At 35.5% G+C, this 26288-nt stretch overlaps 2 protein-coding genes across 6 annotated transcripts in view; one reads left to right on the top strand and one right to left on the bottom strand.

The window, feature by feature from the left end:
• unm_sa1614 (un-named sa1614) overlaps window positions 1-2231 on the top strand; it is a 61893-nt gene extending 59662 nt beyond the window's left edge. For all 5 annotated transcript variants that reach the window (XM_051122010.1, XM_051122009.1, XM_051122008.1 and 2 more), the window contains one exon: window positions 418-2231. In XM_051122010.1, the coding sequence (XP_050977967.1) occupies window positions 418-492 (75 nt within the window). In that variant the 3' untranslated portion in view covers window positions 493-2231. The remainder of the gene's footprint in view (window positions 1-417) is intronic.
• Window positions 2232-2269: 38 nt separating this feature from the next.
• st3gal8 (ST3 beta-galactoside alpha-2,3-sialyltransferase 8) lies at window positions 2270-25855 on the bottom strand. The gene is made up of 7 exons (XM_051122027.1): window positions 25742-25855; window positions 15020-15769; window positions 8263-8450; window positions 7172-7351; window positions 7047-7092; window positions 6841-6960; window positions 2270-6760 (listed from the first exon to the last, which is right to left on the bottom strand). The coding sequence occupies exons 2-7, from the start codon at window positions 15341-15343 to the stop codon at window positions 6593-6595; spliced, it is 1026 nt and encodes a 341-aa protein (XP_050977984.1). The 5' UTR covers window positions 15344-15769; window positions 25742-25855; the 3' UTR covers window positions 2270-6592.
• Between the last annotated feature and the right edge of the window lie 433 nt (window positions 25856-26288).

Raw genomic sequence — 26288 nt, 5'->3', positions numbered from 1 at the left:
GAACTGATCAGAGCAAAGCTCTCAGGGTCCACGTTTTATTCTGCTCTGCCTCCATATCTGAGTCAGAGAGCCGCCCATACGTCTCCAGTGGGCTTGTCTAATATCCTCCAGATTCTTTCACAGAAAAATAGCCTCTGGATGGCCCATCAAAAGAAAACATCTCATGTAGATTCATAGAGAGGCACTTGGCATGCAGGAAAGAGCTTTTAAAGTGAAATGGATCCTGATTTGCATCTTATTTTAAACATCCTCACACATCCCACGCCTTTTGTGTCTGCATCATTCCCTTTTCATTAAGGACGCACAGCCCTGGTTCATAACATTGCTTCCTTTATTATATCCGCCCCCTCGTTTAATTGAATTTCACATCCTTCCTTTTGATGACTTTAACCAGCGTCAGTAATATCTCCCTTTCAGCACGGCTACATCGAGGGACAGCCAGACAGAACGGGCTTATTTCCAGCATCGTTTGTCTCCATGCTCGCTGAATGAAGCCGGCCAACGGAGCTGAAATCATAGCACGGTCGACTCTCCTGCCAAAGCACCCTGGGAAATGAGGGGCTTGAAGTCTACCCACAGAACCATCGGTAATGAAGAATCAGCATAACAAAGCAGCACTCACAGGCCCGTCTGCAGCGCCAAGAGAGATGGGATATGTGGAACACGTTGTGCTCTGCACAAAACTTCTCAGTTTGTGCTTCTTCAGGCCTCTCAGATTCGAGAATAATGCCTTCTGATCCATCCACAGCCTAACTGAACACACCGTACGCTCCTAAAAATGCTCCAAAAGCACACACCGCATGAACTGCATGTCGTTACATTGAACTGAACTCTCAAACATGTCAGATCACACAATTGTATGGAGATTGTGTTGCTATTCAAGAAATGGAGAACAGCTTTAAAGCAACTTTGCAGCAGGGTAACTGTTAAAGTGTAATTCATTCAGAAAGCAAATCAAGAAATGAATGAATTACGAACATTGCGTGTTTGGTGAATAGCGCAAAAATGCATCCGGGTTATATTTCACTTATGTTTTAAAGAAAAAAAAAATTTTTTATACCAAGAATTTTTGCTTTTTCAACATTTATCCACATTTCCCCCTATTCCCATTACTTTAATAAATACTGTAAACAGTAGTTTTTTAATGTAAAAGCAGGGAAAATACTACCATAATACAAGTATAAATACTTTAAAACAATATTTTTAGCAAAGTAAATAGAATTAGATTTTTCCACATTATAGCAACAATTTGGGAAGAAAAGTTCAAAAATATACACACTCGTTCAAAAGTTTGGGATCAGTAGGATTTTTAATGTTTTTTAAAGTCTCTTATGCTTGTCAAGGCTGTATTTATTTGATCAAAAATACAGAAAACAGTAATATTGTTAAATATTATTGCAATTTCTAATATTGGTTTCTTGTTTTAATATACTAAAATATAATTTCTGTGACGCAGTGCTGAATTTTCAGTATCATTACTCCAGTCATTATCACATGATCCTTCAGAAATCATTTGAATATGTGCTGCTTAATTATTATTATTTTTTTTTTTTGGAACCTGTGATTCTTTTTTCAGGATTCTTTGATGAATATAAAGTTAAAAAGAACAGCATTTACTCAAAATAAAATTATTTTCTAACAATATAAGTCTTTGCTATCACTTTTTATCAATTTAACATCCTTAGTGAATAAAAGAATTCATTTATTTAAAAAAAAGAAAGAATAAAAATCGACTGAGCCCAAACTTTTGAACAGCAGTGTAGGTTGTTACAACATATTTCTATTCTAAATAAATGCTGTTCTTTTTAACTTTATATTTTTTAAAGAATCCTAAAAAAAAAGTTTCTAAAAAAATATTTAGCAGCACAACTTTTTCAACACTGATAATAAATCAGCATATTTGAATGATTTCTGAAGGGTCACGCGACAGTGAAGACTGGAGTAATTATGCTGGAAATTCAGCTTGCGTCACAGGAATAAATTCTGTAATATTATTTTACATCGTAATAACATTTCACAGTTACACACAATGTCTTTCCTGTATTTTGATCACATAAAGCTTTAATAAGCATAAGAAACTTCTTTAAAAACATTAAAAATCATACTGATCCCAAACTTTTGAATGGCAATGTATATAGAAGTTGTAATAAAACGTTTGTTTTCTTTATGCTAAACTTTTTTGGACATGTTTGGGAACAGGGGATTATGAAATCACCCATTTTTTTTTTGTTCTATTGTTTACAAAACTACAGATGAAGTAATCACTGAGTAAATGGTTAAGTAAGTGGTTTATTGAAATCAGACCACAGATGAATCACAGGTTTACACAAAACATCATAATCATAGAAGCTTACAAAGATGTGCACACACCACGCAATTTGGCCATTACAATGGGATCAAACCATCACATTCAGCTGGACAGTCTTTGAACGTACTAACTCCTTAAAGTGCTTAGAGTGTAGAAAACTACTTGTGGTAGAAGACATTTTTTTTTCAAACCATGTCACACCCAGGGAATATTAAATTTGCGGTCACATGTTGTTTGAGAATATGACTAGTAAACAAAACCATAAAAACTCTTTTGGCCACAGCTTTTCTTGACGTTACTCCTCAATATCTCGGACTCCTCCTAAATAATTATTCCAGCAGGGAGGCCAATTGGTGAGCTGTTTCTCTATTTCCAACAGAGGACCTTACATACACCAACATGTATTAAAAATTGAGGTTGTGGTTTCAGCTTTCACTTTTAATTTGTTAAAGAACCTGAATAGAAAACTAGAGTATTGTGAGATATTTATGTCCTGTGTATCTCATTAAAAAAAGGCTTGTATGTTCTTCTGTATTTTTTATTTATGCAACAATATCAGATATTATTTTTAATACTGTCTGAATGCTTCAAGCTGTGACTTTTGAATTTAATTAATTTTTAATTGTTTATGCTTTGGTTCTGTTTCTAAATAGATTGTTAAAACAAACTCGCATGTCAGTTTCTTTCTGAAATTATGTCTTTTAGTGTTCCGAATTTCTGACTGTTCTCCATGCAAACGCTGTAAACTGTAAACCCACTGACTAACATGAAGCAAATCCAAAGGCCAAATACATTTGAAAACACAACGACAGCTTGAAAACACTTGGCAACGAACATAGAAATTGCAGCTCAAGTTTCAACCTTGTCACAGTCCTTAAAACAGTTCACAATAATGCAAACTAGGAAGGGAAAAACCACAGAGCATCTAGAACTATAAAAATACAGAGCTCAGTTGTAATTCAGGAGGAGAAAAGGAAGATAAATTAAAGATGTATGAAAATACAACATGTGCTCTATCCAGAACTGTAAATCACAAGACAGGTTGTTGTACGAGTGCCACTGAGGACATTCTCTAGGGACGGCTTTGGTCTAAAGGTATACAATGATATTAAACACGTAACGCATAAACACGCTCCCACAGCATACAACACACTCAACTAGAATCTAGAATGTGTTTTCACAGCTCTATGTGACAAACCTTACAGCATGTGGTTTGGCTATATTTAGCAGATTTCAAACCTAGAAAAGTACTTCAAAAAAAAATCAACACAGGAAATGTGTGGTGACTTGAACTAGGTCAGTGTATCTCTGTAATTGTCTGAGGTGAAATTATGAAAAACATTAATGAACGTCTCAATATGCTATTTAAACTAATTCTGACTTTAAAAAAATGTTTATTGCTTATTTGATTTTTTGAAAGCTAAACTCTAAAAAAAAAAAAAAAAAAAAAAAACTCAACTCAGCTTGTTGGGTCATTTTTAATATTTTTTACCCACACTGTAAAAAATAAAAATCACAATTTGTTGAGTCAACTTAAAATAATTTGTTACCCTGCTGGCTTAAAATTTTAAGTTCAGTCAACTAAAATAAGTTTAGTCAACTTGAAATGTTAGGTTGTACTAAGTAACAACTTAGATATTTGTGTTTGGTAAACTTAACAGATGGGTAAGTAACCCAGCTGCCTTAAAATTTTAAGTTGATTCAACTCAAATATCTAAGTTGTCACTTAGTATAATTTAACATTTCAAGTTGAATAAACTTTTTTTGAGTTGACTGAACTTAAAATTTTAAGGCAGCCAGGTTACAAATTATTTTAAGTTGACTCAACAAATTGTTTTTTACAGTGCAGGTAGTTTTTCTGTAACTCTTCTGATGAAACCTACCCAGCGCTGGGTCCGTGTAACCCAATGTTGGGAAGTCATTTTGTGTTCTGTCCTGAAAGAAAACTGACTGACGGGAAACTTCCTGAATGAAGTGAAGGTATGTATTACATTGTATTCCTATCAAATTATTACTGTATAAATAGAAAACGTCTGAAGTCTCCCATATTACCTTTCATGTCATAGCTAACGTCTGCTTGGAACGCCAGCCTTCTACAAACGCAGCATTCACCGATTCAAAGCGAACGATGTGCCGGCGCCACAATGGAAGTTTTACCTCCCGCCAAACGAATGCGCGACCAGGGCTAAAACACGATTTTAAAACACGTTTCCGTGTTTTCTGTGTTTGACTACAACAGGGGCCCTACTGATAGTGTTGCTGTGGTCACGCTATACGTTTGACGGGCTGAAACTTAAACAGAAGTTGACAGAAAATTTGGCATGAGGTAAAGCTGTTTTTGACACTTTTTGTCTTATTTGTCTTATGTAGTTTTTCAAACATGAATACAAGTCATTTAATAAAGTGGAATAGCTTACTGATAACCCACAGATTCTTATTAGCTACTCGCTTGCTGCTCCTGTCATGTCCTAAAACCTTTTATATATATATATATATATATATATATATATATATATATGTGTGTGTGTATGTATGTATGTATGTATGTATATATATATATATATATATATATATATAAATGAAAAACAAATTTAAAATGAAAAACATTCAATAGTGTTTTCACAACAGTCAGCCATGTAAACAGTGCCACTGAACTGAAGGAAGCTCTAATATTTTGCTGATTATTGCTACTGAAAATGGTCAATTATTGTCATGTTTTGGGCTGTACTAATCAGTCGGACCTGGAAAAACATTTGGAGTACTATAGACTGTCAAAAGTTATAACAAATCAAAAAACAAGTGCAAAAAAATTGTCTGACGAACTAAAGGCATTTGTGATTGGCCATACTGAACCAGGATTTCCATGTCAAGAATCTTGACAACATTCCTAATATGTGAAATATTAGGTTAATATCTTGATTAATACTCCTTGTATATATCTTTACCACCCATTAACTTTAGTTTGTCAAAATATTGCACCCTTTCCTGCTTACTAAGTCCTTCTCCATATTATTTAACAGCTTCCACACATTTTTTCCATGGTTTAGACAGCATAAATGATCAGAACCACATATACAGCAGTAATCCAATCTGCGCAATCCATGGCCGTGCATCCGGGTAACTGACCAAATAGTGATTTTAGAGTTAATTTTTAATTTTAGAACAGATTAATAAAATAGGTTGACTGACCCAGCACTATGTCAAAACTTATGTAAAAAAAACCCAACAAGATAGGTCTAAATAGCATGTGTCCAATAATCATCCAGCGCCAAAGCTGAAATGTTTGTTTTTAACCCAGCATTTTTAAGAGTGTAAAATCCACAAACATATAATTCTAAAAAGCTTTAATGCACTGTAGGTTGAAGTTAAAAGTCAACATGAAATTTAAACTGACCTCATGTACTTTAGTTCACCCGAAAATAAAATTAAGATCATCGGTTTCTCACCCTCTTTAAAAATATATTTAAAACGTAAAACTTTTTTGCTGATTAAATGAAAGTCAATGGTGTCCAATGTTGTTTGAACCCCAAAATAATATCATCTGTGTCGCAAACGAAAAAAGGTAGTTATTTTTGGGTGAACTATCCCTTTAATTCTGGTCTCATTGTGATTATCACGTGCTATGTCTTCATAATCTTTTTTAAAATTTAACAACTAGCTCTGCCTCTGTGAAACACCTTTTCAGTTGACGGTCCACTGTGGTATTTAACACTTTTCATGAGCCAATCAATTACCAATGGATAATATCAAGCCCCGCCCCTTTCTCATCTAATATTATGTTGCACTAAAAAAAAGGTGGGTTGCAAATGCTGCTTCATGTTGACTTTAAGGCTTAAATGCCCTGAAAACTGCCTGCAAGTGAGTGGTGCTGATGATCAACATCTTTCTTGCAGTGTGGGCACCATTGTTGATTGTACAACTAGTTGCAAATTTGCAGTGCAGACACCGCATGAGGCAAGTTAGAACAGTTGAGAAAAGGCTCAGATCAAGCCGTTTTGCTTACTGTTTGTCTTTAAAGTTTCAATGCCCGGAGATAAGGCAACATCTGTCTTTTTCTTTAGGCACGTAGCAAGTAAAATGCTGTGAGAGAACAGAAAGAGTTCGTTTGGTCTTAGGACTACAGCTTGATGTCTGTGGGTTTGGTTCAGTGCAGTTCACAGTGGTCAATTAATGGTAGGGTGGATCTCAGATCTGCGTCTCTTTGGCATCCGTACGTCTGCTGCACGTCCTTGCCCTGCGTTTGCATGGCTGTGAGCTAAGTCAATGAAGGCCACAATTACAGGCTCATGTGTAGAGTTTGATTTTGCGGTTTTTGTCAAGCTTCTGAATGATCTCGGTCTCAAAGTCTGCGTTGTGGACGCCCGTTTTTCGAAAGGCACCGGCGTATCTGTTGTTTTCCCAATAGTGGTGCCAGTTTCCTTGCTTGTCCGCCCCGTATCCAAACACTGACACCTGTTGGGATTAAACATCGTAATTAAAAATAGTCTGGTGATGCAGAAATTATTGTCTTGGCTGTAAATGCAAGTACAAACCTCGTCACAGAGATGCAAAGCAAATATAATGGCTACTATCCCGGTGGACGGATACCTTCCATGACGCTCTGTCCACTTGTCATGTGTGTACCAAAAGAAGGCTGGGTTTACAACCATCACCTGGACGGCATACAAGGGAGGATGAGTTAGGCTTAACAGATGGATGCATTTATGGATTTACAAGCTTTGGCTTGATTAAAACTCACCTTGTCTTTATCAGCTTTCACTCGATTTTTTACTCTCATGTATGTCCTGTTTGGGATATACAAAGAGATTTAGCAAAGAGTGATTTTACGTCAAATCTATGTTGCACAATTTGATTTTGACATACATTCTGATCTCTCCTGTGGAAAGGGCGCTGGACAACCACTGCAAGTCCTTCAGTTTAAAGGGAAGAAGGACGAGATGAACACCAGGTTTCAGATCGCTCGCACTCTCTGGGTACATGAAGTGGTGGGTGGTTCGGTTACCAACATCCTTTTCAAAACCCACAGTTACAGCCTTATTCATTCTGTGGGACGTTGTGGTAGAAATGCATTAGTAAAAAAAAAAAACAAAAAAAAAAACTCCTGCACTTATTGGTTATGTTACTCCAAAAAAAGCTGAATCATTTTCATTGATTTGTTCAGGTTATACTTTTAAATCAACATTAATCAGCAGTAAAGGAGAAGTTCACTTTCAGAATAAAAATTTCCTGATAATTTATTCACCCCCATATCATCCAAGATGTTCATGTCTGTCTTTCTTCAACCAATGGTGGCCAACAGGTTAAAGGTCCAAATTTCAGTTTCAGCACAGCTTCAAAGGACTCTACACGATCCCAGCCAAGGAACAAGGGTCTTATCTAGCAAAATTAATGGTAATATTCTTTACAAAATTAGTATTTGTATACTTTTTAACCACAAATGCTCGCCTCGCACTAGCTCAACTTATGCGTTATGTAATCATGTTTAAAACATCATGTGCGGTTAGTTTTTTGTCTGTATTTGTTTCAAAAAGGTAGGGTAGGGCAAAAAACTCCTTTTTGTAAAGGGCATTTGACTTTCTTTGCACGTTTGTTTTGTAAACACTGGGTTGGTACTTCCGCCTAAATCACGCGTGACCTTTCCAACATCATTACGTACTGTAATGCGCAAGGAAAGGCTGGTGCAAGATGAGCATTTGTGGCAAAAAAGTATATACTTTTTTAATGTTTTAAGAAAATGACATATTGTTTCACGAGATAAGACACTTATTCCTCGAATGGGATCATGTGGAGCCTTTAGAAATTGCAAATTGATTCTTTGACTTGCAGCACGTAGACAAAAAAAAAAAAATCTTTCAAATATTTAGCAAGATCTCTTTTTTTGTTGTAATCGATGCGTTTTAATTTAAGGGGGGTTATCTTTTTATAAGTTTAGACCAGACATACAGAAAACAGACCTGATAACAACTGGATGGGAATCTATCAAGGCTCCATATTTGGACTTCAACAGATTCCCTGAGTTTCCTACAACTGCACACTTCCGGCACAGGTTCTGCCGTGGTGTTTTATCCTCAGTTGGAGGGGAAATGACCTTAAACATCTTCTTGATGACATCCTTGATCGTTCCATTAGATGCCTGCAAAGACTATACAAAACAATATCATAAATGAAACGTATAAAGCTTAACCTCTGAATGTCAAGCTACTAATCTAAACATGTTTAACCTTGTAACTGTCACCTGTCCACTCAGAGGGACGCTTAAGTTTACTTCACTACATTACAATTAAATCCTATTCTAATTATGACAAACTATACATCGTTAGAAAGGACCAAGACTACTAAATAGATATTTTACCACCGTTTTTGTTACAAATTATGTAGGAACAGTGATTTTTGAATTTATGACAAGAGTGCACCTCAAAAATTTACATCATAACAGGAGTTCTGACCTTTGTCATTTTCGTTGCCTTTTCCCCTAACATGTTTTAGTTGAAAGTGACATTAACTATAATAATAAAATAAAATAATGACGAACAGTGAAAACAGTATTATTGCACTTTATTAATTTTTTAATAAAAATAACCCAAATAATAAAATATGATAATACTATTACATTTCAAAATAAAAAGTAAGTATTAACTAAAAATACAATTAATTGTACACTTAAAAATATGATGCTAATATTCACGTTTTCTTTTTTATATAAATGTATTATTTTCAAACCTAATATCAGCAAACTTTTATTTGTGCAGGCTGCTAGCCAGTAAGTATATGCACTGTTGGTTTTAGTGCTGCTAAGTGAATCAGCAAATGAAATGTCAGACTGTTGCATTTAGGTCTGAAACCGGCAACACATAGCCTATATTTATGCGTTCAGTTCAAATGGAAATCTTATACAGTAATACAGTTAGTCGATCTAAAACAGTGATTATGCATTAACAGCTGTCAGCTGGTATGCGAATGAGCGTTCTGAACTGAATGTAACCTTCCTGTTGACTTGCCATATAATATGTTATAATATATTATATATATATATATATATATATAATATATATAATACATACATACACACACACATAGATAGATAGATGCATCAAAATGCATAAATAACCATTTTATCATCGCATGACAGCCTTCTGAATCATAATAGAATCATGAGGTGCTTAGAGATTTCACCCCTAGAAAATGCTGCCCAACGTTTCTTATGCCTTGCGGAAATTCAAGATGCTTGAGGCACACCAAAGTCAAGCTTATCCGAGTGCGCTCTCATATCCAGTAAAAGCCTGAAAGCCTTTAATTAGGCTAAATTAAACCTTACTGAAACACATGGCCGGGCCGAAGGGCCTATTTGTGCCCTTGTTCCCTAGAGAGAATTACTTTTTTGTTTAAGGAAACCAGATAACGACTGCAGCTCTGGGGATCCACCGCCATCGCGCTAATGATGTTTGGCAAACAGATATGATGGTAGTAAGCGAGCTTGAGAGGGTCTGGAATGAACACACCAGCTGTTGTCTTTCCCTGACGTGTCCATGTGCCAGAAAGGGGAAATGATATCTACAGCTATGATGATATGACTTTAGAGGCATGCCTGAGAATCCCAAGAGCTATTCTGTCTCTTAGAGAGGCCAATGGCTGTCTAAAGACTAGTAAATGAATCTAGAAACAAACCCAACATTAACTGTCCTACTCACTGCAGAAATTGGAAAACTTAATCTGCTTTTTTTTTTCTTTTCAGTTTTCATCGTTTTTTTGTCCAGTGATCACGTATTTATCTGATCATCAGTGCGCAAAGGTTTTGCAAAGTTTGTGTAAAATTGTGCTGGGCAACATACCAGTTTAAACAGTAAATGGTTTGAATTATGCGAAAGTATGCATTTTTTTAAAAACGGCATAATTTTGCATAATTCAAACCGTTTACGTAGAAGTGTCTGTTAACTGCATACACTTCTGACTAATGGTTGGAAAACTTTTAGAACTATAAATAACACACAATTAGCTCTTTAACTGGGCAAATAAACCAACTGTAAAAACAGCTGTTAAAGGAACACTCCACTTTTTTGAAAATAGGCTCATTTCCCAACTCCCCTAAAGTTAAACAGTTGAGTTTTACCGTTTTCGTTTAGCATAGCTTAGCATAGATCATTCAATCTGATTAGACCGATAGCATCTCGCTCAATATTTTTCCTATTTAAAATTTGACTCTTCTGTAGTTTTAAATAGGAAAAATATAGAAACTCAACAGACTCAATGATCTATGCTAAACTATGCTAAAAGTGCTACCGCCAGACCGGGAGATCAGCTGAATGGATTTGAAACAGTAAAACTCAACTGTTTAACTTGGGGAGTTGGAAAATGAGCCGGTTTTCAAAAAAGTGGAGTGTTCCTTTAACAGAAGCCACTGAGACACTAAAGACGAATGCAAAGAGGAGAAAAAACTGTAGCAGGCAGTTCAAGATCTCTGTTCACAATACGCAAAACATTGGAAGAAAATTCTAAATACTAAACTAGGGGTGAGGGGTGTAATATGAATGTAGAACTGAGGGAAACTGACTGTCTTCAGAAAAGTTTAGGAAAATGTGTTCTCTTTTTATCTTACCTCCATGAACTGCACATTAATGTAGTATTTAAACGCACAGGGCTGTTTTGTTTACAGCAATAAACAAGAATCACCGCTGTTCCATATTATATAAACAGTTGAAGTCAAAAGTTTACATACACCTTGCAGAATCTGCAAAATGTTACTTATTTTACCAAAATAAGAGGGATCATACAAAGTTTTTTTATTTAGTACTGACTTGAATAAGACATTTCACATAAAAGATGTTTACATATAGTCCACATGAGAAAATAATAGTTTAATTTATAAAAAATACCCCGTTCAAAAGTTTACATACACTTGATTCTTAATACTGTGTTGTTACCTGAATGTATTTAAACCCTTTCCAACAATGTGTGTATGATTTTGAGATCTATCTTTTCACACTGAGGACAACTGAGGGACTCATATGCAACTATTACAGAAGGTTCAAACGCTCACTGATGCTTCAGAAGGAAGCATGATGCATTAAGAGCCGGGGGTGAAAACTTTTTGAATTTGAAGATCAGGGTAAATTTAACTTATTTTCTCTTGTGGGGAAACATGTAAGTATCTTCTGTAGCTTCTGAAGGGCAGCACTAAATGAAAAAAATATATTTATGCAAAATAAGAAAAATGTACACTGAAGGCTGAAGGATTTTTCTGAAGAACAGCGGGCAGTTTAACTGTTCAGGACAAACAGGACTTATGAACAACTATCACTAAACAAAAAAACACAACTGTGGATCATTCAGGTAACAACACAGTATTAAGAATCAAGTGTATGTAAACTTTTGAATGCTGTCATTTTTATAAATTCAGCTATTATTTTCTCTTGTGGACTATATATAAACACCTTTTATGTGAAATATCTTATTCAGGTCAGTACTAAAAAAAAAAAAAAATCGCGCTGGTGGAAACAACATGAAACTTTATTTTGCTTTCACTTTCAAGACCGGCTCCGTTTAGTGTCTCGGCAGCAGCGCGCCTTCAGTGCAGCTGGAACAGTTCCGCGTTCATGCTAAAGCCGCAAAGCACTGGCTCATGTTTGTTTTCTTTATTTTATAGAACAGTTTGCAAAGTTTTGTTGATATTGTGAGCGCACACAAATAAAAGTAGACCCTTTACAGTTTGGAATGATGCATTATTTTTACTTTTATCAGCAAAAATGACGGAATATTTAAAATGGTTTTCACTGAAAAAAATGCAAGTGATCGCGCTGGCGCCTCCATATTCTGCAAAGCGGCTTTAGCTTGCACACTCCTCTGACTGGAAATGTGCCTAATAGCACACATGTATCTAGGTTTAATGTTTTAACCAACATTGTTTTATACTTGAATTGTTTTATATCTCTAGCTATTTTATTTTAGGCAAGTCGTGATGATTTGAGAAGGTAAAATTGATCAAACAGACTATGATCGGTCTTCTGCTGGCCACTTTCAGCATATGATCCATCATAAACATTGCACCGTATAAAACGAAGGTTTCATACAAATTCTGAATGGATTATAGCCTAGAACAGGGGTGGTGAACTCCGGTCCTGGAGAGCCGCAGCCCTGCAGAGTTCAGCTCCAACCCTAATTAAAACTCACCTGCCTGTTGCTTTCTAGTAACCCTTCAGACCTTAATTAGCTTGTTCAGGTGCGTTTGATTTGGGTTGAAGCAAAACTATGCAGGGCTGCGGCTCTCCAGGACCGACGTTCGCCACCCCTGGCCTAGAAAGTGTGCAAAGCTCGCCCACTTTATCATCACGTAAAAGTGCCACTCATCTCAGTTCATCGCGATCTCACAAGTTCTGTTATAATTAAAGGAAGCTCTACACAATGAATCCCTTATTTTACATAGCGTCTGCGCTTAGTCAGTCATGAGATGATTCATGAGTGCGCAAAACTGCACTTGAAAAAAAACGATCCGGCGCTTCCAAAGGTGAGTGAATTCTGACAAACTAAAACGCTTCTTGTTGGCCATTGCATTAAAGAAATCAGCAGATATATCTGCATTCCTCAGCGCTGCAGAAACACGTTGCATAGTTTACCAGATCTTCAGTTGCTTTTGCTTTCGTTTGAGGGTATTTAGCACCGTCTAGTACCTCCGTACAACCGGGCCCGGGCATAGCAAACTGCTCCAATTGCAGCGTGGCTGACAACGGGGATGACTAACCATCTATACCATCCATATAATATATATATATATACACACACTTACATACACACACAGTCATGTGAAAAAGTTAGGACATCCTATTGAATTCCATGGTTTTCTGTATCAGGACATGATAAAAAATTATCTGGTCCTTGACAGGTCTTAAAATTTGGGAAATAAATCCTCAGATAAACATCATCACATGACATATCACACAGTGTCATTATTTATTTAACAAAAATAAAGCCAAGATGGAAAAGCCATGTGTGACAAAGTTAGGACACCCTGTAATTCAACTGCCTGTAGATCTACTTTTAGCAGCAATAACTTGAAGCATTCATTTTCTGTGTGACTTTCACTGTGTGAAATTTGGATCACTCTCCTTTTCAACGTTGCTCTAGTTTATTGAGGTTTGTGGGCATTTGTTTATGCACAGCTCTCACCACAGCATTTGAGTCAGGATGAGCTCTGGACTTTGACTGGGCTATTGCAACCTTGATTCTTTTCTTTTCAACCATTCTGTTGTACATTTGCTGGTGTGTTTGGGATCATTGTCCTGTTGCATGACCCAGTTTTGGCCCAACTTTAGATATTGGACAGATGCCCTCACATCTGACCCTAGAATACTTTGATATACAGAGAAGTTCATGGCCAACTCAATGACTGTGAGGTGCCCAGGTACTGTGGCTACAAAACAAGCCCAAAATTATCAGCCCTCCTCCAGCATGCTTGTCTTATAAAATGAGATGTTTGTGATGATATGCTCTTTAGGTTTTCACCAAACTTGATGCTGTACATTATGGCCAAACATCTCCACTTCGGTCTCGTCTGTTCAAAGGACATTATTGTAGAAGACTTGTGTTTTGTTCAGATGCAACTTTGCATCTAAACTGTGCTACAATGGGGGTTTTTTTTAAAGATAGAAGAAGCTTTCTTCTGTCAAGCCTTCCAAACATGCCATTTTTGTCCCATATTTTTCTAATGGTATGGTCATGAATTTTATCATTTAACATGTTAACTGAGGCCTATAGAGTTTGAGGTGTAGTTCTTGGGTTGTCCGCCATTTCTCTGAGCTTTACACTGTCTGATGTTGATCTTTCTGGGACGTCCATTCCTGGAAGGAGATGTGTCTGTTTAAATGTCTTCCACTTGTGAATAAACTTCAAATTGTTTGTCTCAGATTGATGGCAGCAACAATTGGTTCTCTAAGATGATTGCTGATGTCTTACCTCCGTGGCATTGTGTTAACACACACCTGAGGTGCCCAGACTTGCTGATGATCATTTAATCAAAGGTATTTAATTAGCAGTGCTTGACTGTTATTTACCCTCTTAATTCCAATGTTAACAGTAAGGGTGTCCTAACTTTGTCACAAATTTTGGCTTTATTTTTGTTCAGTAAATAATGATACTGTGCAATTTGTCATGTTGTTGTTTTAAAAAATATAAAAAAAAAAATATTTTCTCAAATGATCGTTCATGAGTAGGTTATGCAGTAATATAGTCAGTTTTATCACTGCTCAATTTACACGTCAGTGAAGACGTAGGCCAGCTGCCACATCAGTACCATTTTAGTGAGAAAATGGATGTGAAAACAACTACTTCAAATTTACTATTAATATTGGGAATCAGGATGTGGTTTAATAGTAGGTGGCCACAGCACTGCAATTTATTCATTGTGCGTTAACGTGTTATTCAACATGCAAACAATCTATTTTCTAAATGTAAGTTACTGCTGTAAACTATTCATCCATATGTTACAATGGAATGTAAACCACCATATGGAATAAATCATATATCGCTACTTCCGTTGAAAACAGATGCTTTAAACACTGTGCCACAATGCAATCCATTCTATAATGTACTGCATTACAAAAATGTGTTTGAATTATCATTTGGGGGCAAACATTGTGATATGTGATTGAGATGTGTCATGAAAATGACTGACAGCCTTAGACTAACTAAATGCAGAACTTAGGACAACAGTAGGCCACTTACCAGCCACCACTTCAGCGAAGGCGCATCTATGTCTTCATTTCTGCCAGTGAGGTAAGGTTGCTGTTTCTTATCATAGCGCTGATCAAACCACTTCGACGCACCCGTGTCTGCTACACAGGACGGACACCTACAGGAAATACCTCGTCCTGGCTCTGTGACTGTGTGTAATCGTGTCTGGTTCTTCATTAGTATCTTGACATTGTGATGAGCGAGTAAATACGAGATGAGCACCACGTTGGCCTTCTGAAGAAGGTAAGCAGCTATCAATAAAAACAAAATAGTGCCTAGCACAGTGCCTAAGTACAGTTTTCTCCTCAATATCATGGTTAAGGCAGACTAAACTTCTGGGTGAATTTTCCAGAGGAAAAGATTTAAAGAAACCACCGCAGTAACAGGAATTCACTTCTGGCGTGGCTTTTTCCTGCCAAATGGATTGTGGCTTTTATGGTCTACGATGAGTTGCTTTACAAAACAAAATGGCCTCTGAGGTGGAAAATGACAGGATTTTCAATCTGTGATTGTCCATTATGGCCTTGTTCTATCTGTCCATTCTGTCATGATTTTGCACAAGGACTCATAGTGGAACATGCTAAAAACAGACAGACATGCTGTTTCTCTGTATAGTGAAGGAAATGAGTCGGAGGCAGTGAAGCTTCACTTCCTGTCTGTACAGCTCAATATGAGCTCTGCTCATATTTCATTCTGCATTCGTCTCAAAGAACCACTTGCTGCTGCCAAAGCTCCATGTTCCTGAAAAATACAGAAGAACAACATTTAGAAAGAGTTTTTCATTATTTCATTATCTGATTCACAAATTAATTACTTTTCAAAACTGGTCTAAATAACTCATTCGCAAATCATATTTTGTTTAGTGCTGTCAGTTGATTAAAAAATAAACAAAAAACAAATTAACTGCACATCTTCCTGAAATTAATCAATATTAAAGTTTTTAAATATACTTTTATATTGCAATAATTTCACATTCAATCTTCAATTTAATGCAGATACAACAATATATTTTTAATATTTGTTAAATTTTTTTAGGACTGAAGGTGTGTATCACTGATAGCAATATAACTAATGTCTCTAGGAATTAAGTTTTTTTTCCCGTAATATTTAATCATTGACTATAGACCAATTCAGAGTAGACGTCACAGTTATGTCACTTGCAGCTGCGGGCGCATAGTGGTTGCAGAAAAACACTGGCAACAAAAGGAGGTAAACAGATAAAATCTAAATCTAAATAAAAGAAAAAAATATTTTTGTGCCTTTTGATGTCAAAATCAGAATGCAAATCATTTTTATAGAATGCTATCGTGAAAGACGCCACTTGAAGCTAAACGCATGTTTAAATGGACAGACTATGGATGAAAACTGCTATGATTACTCTACTTTTAAAGCATAAATTTAAACAATGGGGCTACATATTATTCACATATGCTTTTTTCTTCAGCAAATGCAAGTTTATATCTCTCAATTCGGACTTTATAACTCAATTTAACTTAAATAGTGAGTTTGTCAATTCTGAGGGAAAAAAGAAGCCTAAAAATGTAGGATATAAACTTCTATTCTGAGCCGAGGGGAAAGAAGCTATTTTTCCTTATTAGAATTGTAAGATATAATCTTGGAATCCATGTAATTCTCTAGCCATAAAGGCTATCTCTCCCGAGTTTTCAGCAACCATGATGCACGTGCATCCCGAACGTTTACAAACTTATATTTGTGACCCTGGATCACAAAACCAGTCATAAGGGTCAATTTTTCGAAATTAATAAGCTTTCCATTGATGTATGCTTTGTTAGGACAGGGCAATATTTGGCCAAGATACAACTATTTGAATATATGGAATCTGAGGGTGCGAAAAATCTAAATATTGAGAAAAATCAATTAAAGTTGTCCAAATGAAGTACTTATTAATGTGTATTACTAATCAAAAATTACGTTTTTTTATATTTACAGTAGGAATTTTACAAAATATCTTCATGGAACCTGATCTTTACTTAATTTCCTAATGATTTTTGTCAAAAAAAAAAAAAATTTGACCCATACAATGTATTTTTGGCTACTGCTATATATCCCAGCGACTTAAGATTTTGTGGTCCAGGATCACATTTGGTCTATAGCTATACAATATTACAGTATAGTTGAGAGCTATCAATTTTAACATTTATTAGACTTTAAAAAATAATATTTTTTTTTTAATATTTTAAAAATAACTTATAATTTAAGTGAACTTGAAACAATCTTCACATAAACCCATTATTTACATGTGCCCTTCAGCGAGTTGGAAATATACAGAAATTGAATAAAGTTATCAAACACTAAATTCTAAATTAAAAAAAAAGAAGAATTCTTAAAGCTACAAAAGTTATTGATTTCCTCTTTTTTCTTTTGTGCCTTATTTAACAGACATCATAGCAGCTGGGTTATTAGCTTATTTGGCTGCTATTACTTGCAGTCGTAAAGATGTTCTGCGAATAAATAAACGCAATTCTTGTCAAGAAAAAAAACAGACAAAAGCAGCCGTCGTGAGTGGGGTGGCCAAGCCTAGCCCCGCCCCTGCATTAAATGACTTAAATATTTTTAACGCAGTTAAACTGGAAAAGTTAATCACTTGCGTTAACGCGCACTACTTTTGTTACTTGAACAACTTTAGTCACTTCCTCACACGAAGCCATATTAACTACTTAAAAAGTGTTTTTGGAGCTACAGTCCACATTTCTCGTAACTGCATGGAAAAGAGCACCAATCACAGTATTTTTCCCTCCAATTTACTTCTGTGTTCCACAGAAGAAATTAAGTCATGTGGGTTTTGAAGTACTAGAGGGTGAGTAAATGATGACACAATTTCCATTTTGAAGTGAATCATCCTCTTAAAGTCAACCTAGAAAACTCAATCTTTGAGGCAGTGCTAAAGAAAACAACCATTTAGCTTGTTTTTCTTACAGAGTCCTGTTCTCATGACAAACTGACCTAAAAGTGTGTCTGTCGACTTATTTTTCAAAAACATAATACAAGACAAGATAAAGAAGTAAAGAAATGCCACAACTGTTGCTTCCTGCTGACATTGCAAGAATGTGGCTGAACCTCCCTCGCACTCCCCACCACATCCACAACGAAGAACTTCATAAATAAAGCACCGCTGACTGCGTTGGACCAATCGCACCGATGCAGCAATCCATCTTTAGATTGATGACTGACAAACGCAACTACTCCCACAATTCCCAGTCTAGAGCTCTTGATCCATGGTACTTAAATAGCCTGCTTGATCTCCTTAACAAGCATCCTTGAAACAGTCACTTTACTTTGAAAGAAAAAAAGCCATCCCACAAACCACAGACAGGGCTGAAATGTGATCCTATATGCTAAACAGGAAGTCCAGGACTTTCCTCATCTGTTAGGGAGCCGTGTCCGGCGGAGCAGGGAGACGCTGGTATAGCGGGGTGGGGGATGTGGGATCAGCTGACGTTCAGCTGATTCGGAAGAACCGTCTCTCTCTGCCAGACAGCTGTCTCACTACAGACCAAACAGAATTACATCTCAGGCCAGCGCGCTAAACCCACCTAGTCAGCAAAGCGGCGGTACCCTTCATTACTCAAAGTGAACTATGCTGAAAACGAACGCAAGGAGCTTAAAGTAACCAATTCAGAGCTGATGAATCCAGAACGTTCTCTTTCGCTTAAGCTGAGAAACAAGCCGTCCATTCAGAAAACTAATCAGGAGGAATTACAACAGCTGTAGTGCACTATTACAAGCGGCTCTAAATGTATTAGGCCAAAGTAATATTTGCACTGGGACTTGGGCAGCCTGTGTATTGTGACTTCTTCTAAAGATAACAGTGATTGTCATGTACTGAAACAGAGCAAATGTCAATGTCTCGATACCCTGCCAAGGTACCTCTAACTTTGCATATTTAAAGAACAGATAAAAACACTACAATGAAAATCTCATGTGTTTTTCATTTGCATAGTTTTCTGCTGAACTAATTCATTTGCATACCGACATCAATTGAGACTCTCATACTACTGAAACCAGAGGCTCCTCAATGCCTGCCAAACTATTCCGATTTGATTGCTCATTGAAATGTGCCCTTTACTCAGCAAAAGGGACCCCTTTTCATAGAACTTCTGCCCAAACTTTCTGTATGAGCCTTGAGGTACGCAATGGGTTTGGAAGGCAACCGTACTGCATGTAAACATTAGTTGATAAATGACATAACCTTTCAGAACTATCAGGGCTGTGAATACAATCTCAGGATTTAGGAGGGACCAAATGTAACTAGATTCTCTATAGACAATGAGGGAGAGTGGCTGCTGAGATGTTTTTGCCATTTGCTAGGTGGTTGCATGCTGCTTATTGTAATGTGACTGACTGATGTTGCTGGGTAACCTTTTTATAAACAGTGTGTTGTGGTCTTTGTTAACAAGTCTTTCAACTAAATTTAAGTTTATTACATATTGTTTCAAAGCAGAATGCTTTGATTTAATCTTACATTTAGAAAGTATTCTTTATCTGCCAGAGATGAGTGAGTTACATAGTATGATTTCAGAGATACGGAAGATGCAGAATCCAGTCAAAAAAATGAAATTTCATGTATAACATGGAATGTCGAGGAATTTGCCAATAGATAAGAAGTAGATTAGTACACTCAAAACAAACTAAGCTGCAAAAAATAAAAAATAACTTGAAGAAATTGTGACATAAATATATTACTTAATATAATGATAGTACTACTAATAATAATACAATTAATAAAAATAAATAGTTAATTAGAGAAGCTTCTGATCTTTAAAAGTGAGTGGGACCATTAAAATCAAATCCTGAAAATTAACGGAAAACAGAATTTGGTAAAAAAATAATACTGAATTTGGAAAAAGATTGTCAGTGCCAATAGCCTTGTGGTTAGCGTGTCGACATATAGCGCCATTGCGCTGCGGGCGACCCAAGTTCGAATCCCAACCTTTCCCGATCCTGCCCCTCTCTCTCCCACTTTGCTTCCTGTCCATCTGTACTGTCCTATCCAAATAAAGGCATAAATACACCAAAAATAAATCTTAAAAAATTAAATAAAATAAAAGTGTTTCATAGGGCCTAAAAATGTCATTTTTGTTAAACTTTGGGGAAAAAAATGCTGTTAAATTGTGTATATTTTGTGATTTCAATTAATTAGACATGCTTTTTGATAACTATTTTTTAATTTAACCACTAAAAGAGAGTCTAGAAAAATTAAAAGGGGAAAAACAAAATTTGGCAAACATAAAATGAAATTTGGGAAAAATAAAACGATTTCATAGGGCCCTAGGTAGTAATATACAGCTATAATATATATATTATGTGGTTAGTTAACAACATATATTCAACAAATGTGTCAGGCAGCAATTATGACTTGAATGATTACAATATAAAGACAATATTAGACAGTTTATGTCAAGCCAAATTTGGCGTCATTTAAAATTTTTGTCTTGTTATGAGTTTTGAGAACACTAAGATTTAAAATATTTTAATTTAGGTTCCTCATCCCATCAAAATCTGCCGAAATTTGCTGTGTGCCCATGATTTCATGTGCTGAAATGAGGAAACGCTTCCCCGCTTATATTTGAAAAAGCAACACACGCAGAGCATCTTCCATTCTAATGAAATGCAATGATAATCAATGAAACTTATTTTTACTTAACAGCATCAGTCGAGTGTTTGAAATAACTTCCTTTTGTGATCAGATGTGGCTTCTTATCATAGAATGAGGCAAAAATACCTACACTGTATGTTGACTATGGCTTACAAATATCATTATGAAAATCATTATGAAAATACCCGAGATGGCTTGAAGAATACAAATAACACGTATATTATTGCAGACAAGTGTTTATTGTCCTTACATTTCATCATTCAAAACATTTAACGTTATGCCTTTATCCATATTAGAGAAGCTGGAACGGAACGTAATCATTGCTACTTTTTTGACGCATATGTGAATTTTCTGCTCTAGGGCGCCCTCTGGCATCCAGTATGAATGAAACACATCCTATTTTGCGTAAAAATTGGAAAAATAATACCTCTCTCAAAAGAATATTAAGCAGACATTTAATAATCCACGCTTTTTCCAGTGTACAGAGGTTTACAGTAGTATTTTGTTGTTAATTAGATGCAAACCACTCTGATGTGCAAGCAATCAAACCAAACCGAACTGAAAACCGTGGTTAAAAACCGAGGTACGTATTGAACCGTGGACTAACTGTATCCCTAATCTATATATATATATATATATATATATATATATGAAAAGGTCAGTCAACTGACCATATCATCATAAAACTGGGCATTTAAAATGTTAACTGCTGATTGTAATCTAATGATCTAATTTTGTTTCGCACCATCTTGCACTTGACAAAACGTATCCGACTTCTAATCGGAATATTGTGGTGCACGTTTTACCATCACTGTCTACATTTCATACCGACCTAAATAAACTGCAAAAGTCGAGACTCAACCGTCCAATGGAAGCTACTCTCTTTTACCCACGCAAATGAAATGAACATATTCTCCTGTGTTACCAAACATAAACGGTGTCCGAGATTTTCCATTCCATTATTATTTCCTACGCCCCAAAAAAAAAAAAACCTAATTACAAAACAGCAATCAAAACTGCTGAGGTGCTGAGAAACCCTGCTCTAAAAGATTTGCCTTGGATACGAGCCAATGCTTTTTAACTTGCAGAGGCGTGAGAGGCTTGTTTTGCTCAAGGCATGTTAAAGAGTCAGGCCATGTTAACACTACAGTGAGAGTTTAAGTGAGGAGTGGAGTAGACTGCTAAGGGCAGGGGGGGCTTTTGGGGTCTCACAACAAAGGTGTGCGTGGTGTGGTTACCTCAACAAGGAAATGGAAAAATGCAAGTCCACCATCCCCCACAACGTAACTCCAAGCATAGCACACTTATCAGCCCCTCTGTTAGCCGGAATATTTTTCAGAATGCATAACAAGGGTGCCTCTCATTTCCTTTCCCTTCAAGTCAACTCACATGTCTTAACTCTAACAGGAATAGCTACACTGTAAAATACATTGTAAACATTGTAAAAATGCTACCAAGCCTATTGCCTGGTCAACTGTATACAGCAAAAAGTATATTTTAATTGACAAAACAGACTTGCAACACTTTTATACTTTTACAGTTAAATACTGTAAACATATCTTTTTTGAAGTAAAATATGCTTTAGGGAAATATAATACACATTCACATTAAATATTATGAGTTTTGTACAATTACGTTATACGTTACATTTTAATCTACAATACATCTAAGTTTAATGTAAAACATTTTTTAACTTTTCTAAAATTATGGTTAAAGATGACCGGACATTTATAGATTTTATTATGTTTAAAAGCTATTTTTGTTATCAGTTATGTGCACTGCAATGTTTTTAAGCATGTTTTTACTGCTGCCCCACACTATATAATTTAATGATACATAATTTTAGAACTGAAAATTATATAGTCACCAAAATGCTTCATCACTGTATTTTTACAGTAGCGTCTCATAGCTTGGCAGTTTTGTACCTACAGCAAATATAGGCTACCTATTTACACTTGCTGTGCTAGTCTAAAGTTAAATGGCAGAAAAACGCTAGTAAAAACAGAAACAAATGACAAATTACTTGTGAAATAAAGCTGTCAAGTAAGTTGTAAAGTCACACAGGTTTCCCAGGTTCCACTGGGTTTGTTATTACAGCTTTCTTCAATACCATGTTTGGGGGAGTCTACTATGGCGCATTTTTGACAGCTGCAACCAACACAAAACATAATTTGATACAACCCTAGACAGATCACCAGTCCAGGAAACTCAGTATTTTACAGTATCTTCATTTCAACCAGCCAGTGTGTATTTGGGAACGTTTTGTAGCAACTTTAAACGTCTTGTGGTAAAAAAAATAACCTGAACTGACTCAACTGAAACCCTTCATGCACACACAAATGGCAAGGTATTCCACACTACAGCAATACTTGAGTAAATTATAACTGGTCTAGACAAAAAACCATTTATTCTCAGCCACTGGTGCATGTAGTCACTATGTATTGCAGTAAATTTAGTTTTACATTTGACATTCGGTTTCATACCAATTAAAGTCTTTGTGCCTGTTATGTTTTGAGCCCAAACTAACTTGATAGACATAAATATATGCCCTTTACGTTACACAAGGCTTAATTTCAGGAAAATAAATAAATAAATATTAAAAGAAAAAGGGAAAAAAAAAAAAAATTATATATATATTAAACGACAACACCATTTAAGCTAAAGGTATCAAACCAACTCTAAAATACTCAGAATATTATTGCCTATAATGCACAAGGCTTGTTTTTATCTGATTATGCCTTTATTGTTTTATATATGGTATTAAAACAATATTTTTGATACGTTTTATATACTGTACCCACCTAAATTCATTCAACTCTGCCACCGTTTGAAATAAAGGCATCAAGCCAACTGTAAACTATTCAGAATATTATTCCCTATAATGCACAAGGCTTGTTTTGTCTGATTATGCCTTTAATGTTTTTATATTTGGTATTGAAACCATATTTTTATAAATTTTATAGAATATTATTCCCTATTATGCATTAACAGATTAATAATATATTTTTGTTTTATCATAAAAAGATGGGCTTTGAAAACAAAATAAAATATCATGAGGTTCTAAATTAAGGGCTTTGTTTAACTTTTGTTATGTCTTATATTATTATTTTGCTCTTTTTTCATCTATTGTACTGAACCCATAAAAATCCATTAAACTACAACACTACCGTTTCCCCTAAAGGTATTAAACCAACTGCAAAATATAAATACAAATCTGTATATAATATATCTATACATTTAATAATCAAGACAAATAAGTAATTTTGTCAAATAATAAATCTGTCTAAAAAAATTCAAGGCTCAATACTGTATATATATATATATATATATATATATAAAAAATCTTTTTATTAATAAAAAAATAAGCTTTGTGCATCATGCAGAATAATATTCAGAGTAATTTACAGTTGGTTTGGTATCTTTAGCTTAAATTGTGTTTAAAGGACTTAAATGGGTTCGGTACTGTATAAAAATGTATTTACAGATTTTTACACTTGCTTTGATTCCTTTATCTCAAATGGTGTCACGGTTTAATGAATTTAAGTCTGTAAAATATATTTAAAATATTTTATATGTAAAAAGGTATAATCAGAAAAAAAACAAGCCTTGTGCATTATAGGAAATAATATTCTGAACAGTTCACAGTTAGTTTGATGCCTTTATCTCAAACTGTCGCAGAGTTTAACACATTTACGCGGGTTCAGTATATAAAAACAATAAAAAAAAAATGTATTCAGTACCACATATAAAAATAATAAAATCATAATCAGACAAAAAAGCCTTGTGCATTATAGGGAACAATATTCTGAATAGTTTACAGTTGGTCTGATGCCTTTAGTTCAAACGGTGGCAGAGTTTAATTAATTCAAGTGGGTTCAGTATATAAAAACATTAAAAAATATGGTTTAAATACCAAATATAAAAACAATAAAGGCATAATCAGGAAAAAACAAGCCTTGTGCATTGTAGGGAATAATATTCTGAATATTTTAGAGTTATTTTGATGCCTTTATCTCAAACTGTGGCAGAGTTTAATAAATTTACGCGGGTTCAGTATATAAAAACAATTAAAAAAAAATGTATTCAGTACCACATATAAAAATGATAAAATCATAACCAGACAAAACAAGCCTTGTGCATTATAGGGAATAATATTCTAAATAGTTTACAGTTGGTTTGATGCCTTTATCTCAAACGGTGGTAGAATTTAATGAATTTAGGTGGGTACAGTATATATAACATATCAAAAATATTGTTTCAATACCATATATAAAAACAAAGGCATAATCAGAAAAAAATAAGCCTTTTTTTCCCTTAAATTAAGCCCTGTGCAACATAAAGGCCATATATTTACGTCTATCCGAGTTAGTTTAGGGTCAGAACATAACCGGCACAAAGACTTTAACTGGTATGAAACCGAATGTATAATGAACGTAAAACGTAAAACTAAATTTACCGCAATACTGAAAGGATGTGTGTCAAAACCTCGTTAGCTACCTAGAGGGGATTTTTGGCATCATATGGCGCAAGTGATCGACCACTTGAACGCCCATTACGTGCCAAAAAAGCTAAGTAGGCATCTCATAAAGTTTTGAGAGACATCCGTGGTTTACATCCAAATTAAAAAGTGTCTTTTACTTTTAAAACCACCGCACAAGATGTCAGTAATCTCTAAAGCACAATTTAGGAAGGTAAGGTAACAGTGTGAGTTTAACAAACATGGGTAAGTTATCAAAGACTCGAACCGTTCGAACTGTTTCCCCTAGAAGTTCAGCACAAGTTTCATCGTTTAGGTGAAAACTTGTGTCATCGTGTTCGGCTCGAAATAAATCTTGTAACTACAACCTGTTGTTTAGTAGTACAATGGGACTGGTTAGCATTGCATTCGCTAAAAGTGTGGGATAAAAAAAGTGAGCGAAAGAAAGAACATAACTTTGAGGCGGCAGCTCAACTCCGTTAACTCATTTGAGACCGCTTGCTCTCATCAGATTATCTCTCGTACATATATATTACTTTCGGTTTGTTGAAGTTGAAACGGCTTTAGTATAAGATCAAATACAGTCGCCCAGAAAGCGAAATAAGTTTAGGCTACTTACCACCTTGTTCTGAGCTCGAGTGTGGGTGACTAACACGCAGAAATCCGTATTGCACTGAGGAGAAATGATGTCAAGCTTTACGTCTTGCGTCTGCTCTCTCCCCGCTCTCTCTCTATGTGTGCGTGTGTGTGTGTGTGTGTTTGTGTACTTGTTTTTGCTACATTGTGGGGACCAAATGTCCCCACAAGGATAGTAAAACCTGAAATGTTTGACATTGTTGGGACCCCACAATGTTAAAAAATGATTAAAAATAGTAAATGATGTTTATCTGAAAGTGTAACGATGCAAACATGTTTTCTGTAAGGGGTAGGTTTAGGGTTAGGTGATAGACAATATCGTTTGGTCAGTATAAAATCTATAGAAGTCTATGGAAAGTCCCCACAATTCACAAAAACAAACGTGTGTGTGTGTGTGTGTGTGTGTGTGTGTACTTGTTTTTGCTACACAAGGATAGTAAAACCTGAAATTTTGACATTGTGGCAGACTATTAAAAATAGTAAATCATGTTTATCTGAGAATGTAACAATGCAAACGTGTTCTGTAAGGG

This window comes from Labeo rohita, chromosome 11, assembly GCF_022985175.1.
Source record: "Labeo rohita strain BAU-BD-2019 chromosome 11, IGBB_LRoh.1.0, whole genome shotgun sequence".
Lineage (NCBI taxonomy): Eukaryota > Metazoa > Chordata > Actinopteri > Cypriniformes > Cyprinidae > Labeo > Labeo rohita.
Note: the sequence above shows the minus strand (reverse complement) of the source record. Positions and strands in the feature narration are given on the sequence as shown.

What these genes read in the sequence shown, in the direction of transcription:
- st3gal8 (XM_051122027.1), bottom strand. Translation starts at nt 15,343, where the DNA reads ATGATATTGAGGAGAAAACTGTACTTAGGCACTGTGCTAGGCACTATT. An exon ending in CTTCGCTGAAGTGGTGGCTG is followed by an intron (nt 8,451 to 15,019) that starts GTAAGTGGCCTA and finishes TGTTTTGTATAG; the next exon opens with TCTTTGCAGGCATCTAATGG. An exon ending in CTTTGCATCTCTGTGACGAG is followed by an intron (nt 6,761 to 6,840) that starts GTTTGTACTTGC and finishes TAATCCCAACAG; the next exon opens with GTGTCAGTGTTTGGATACGG.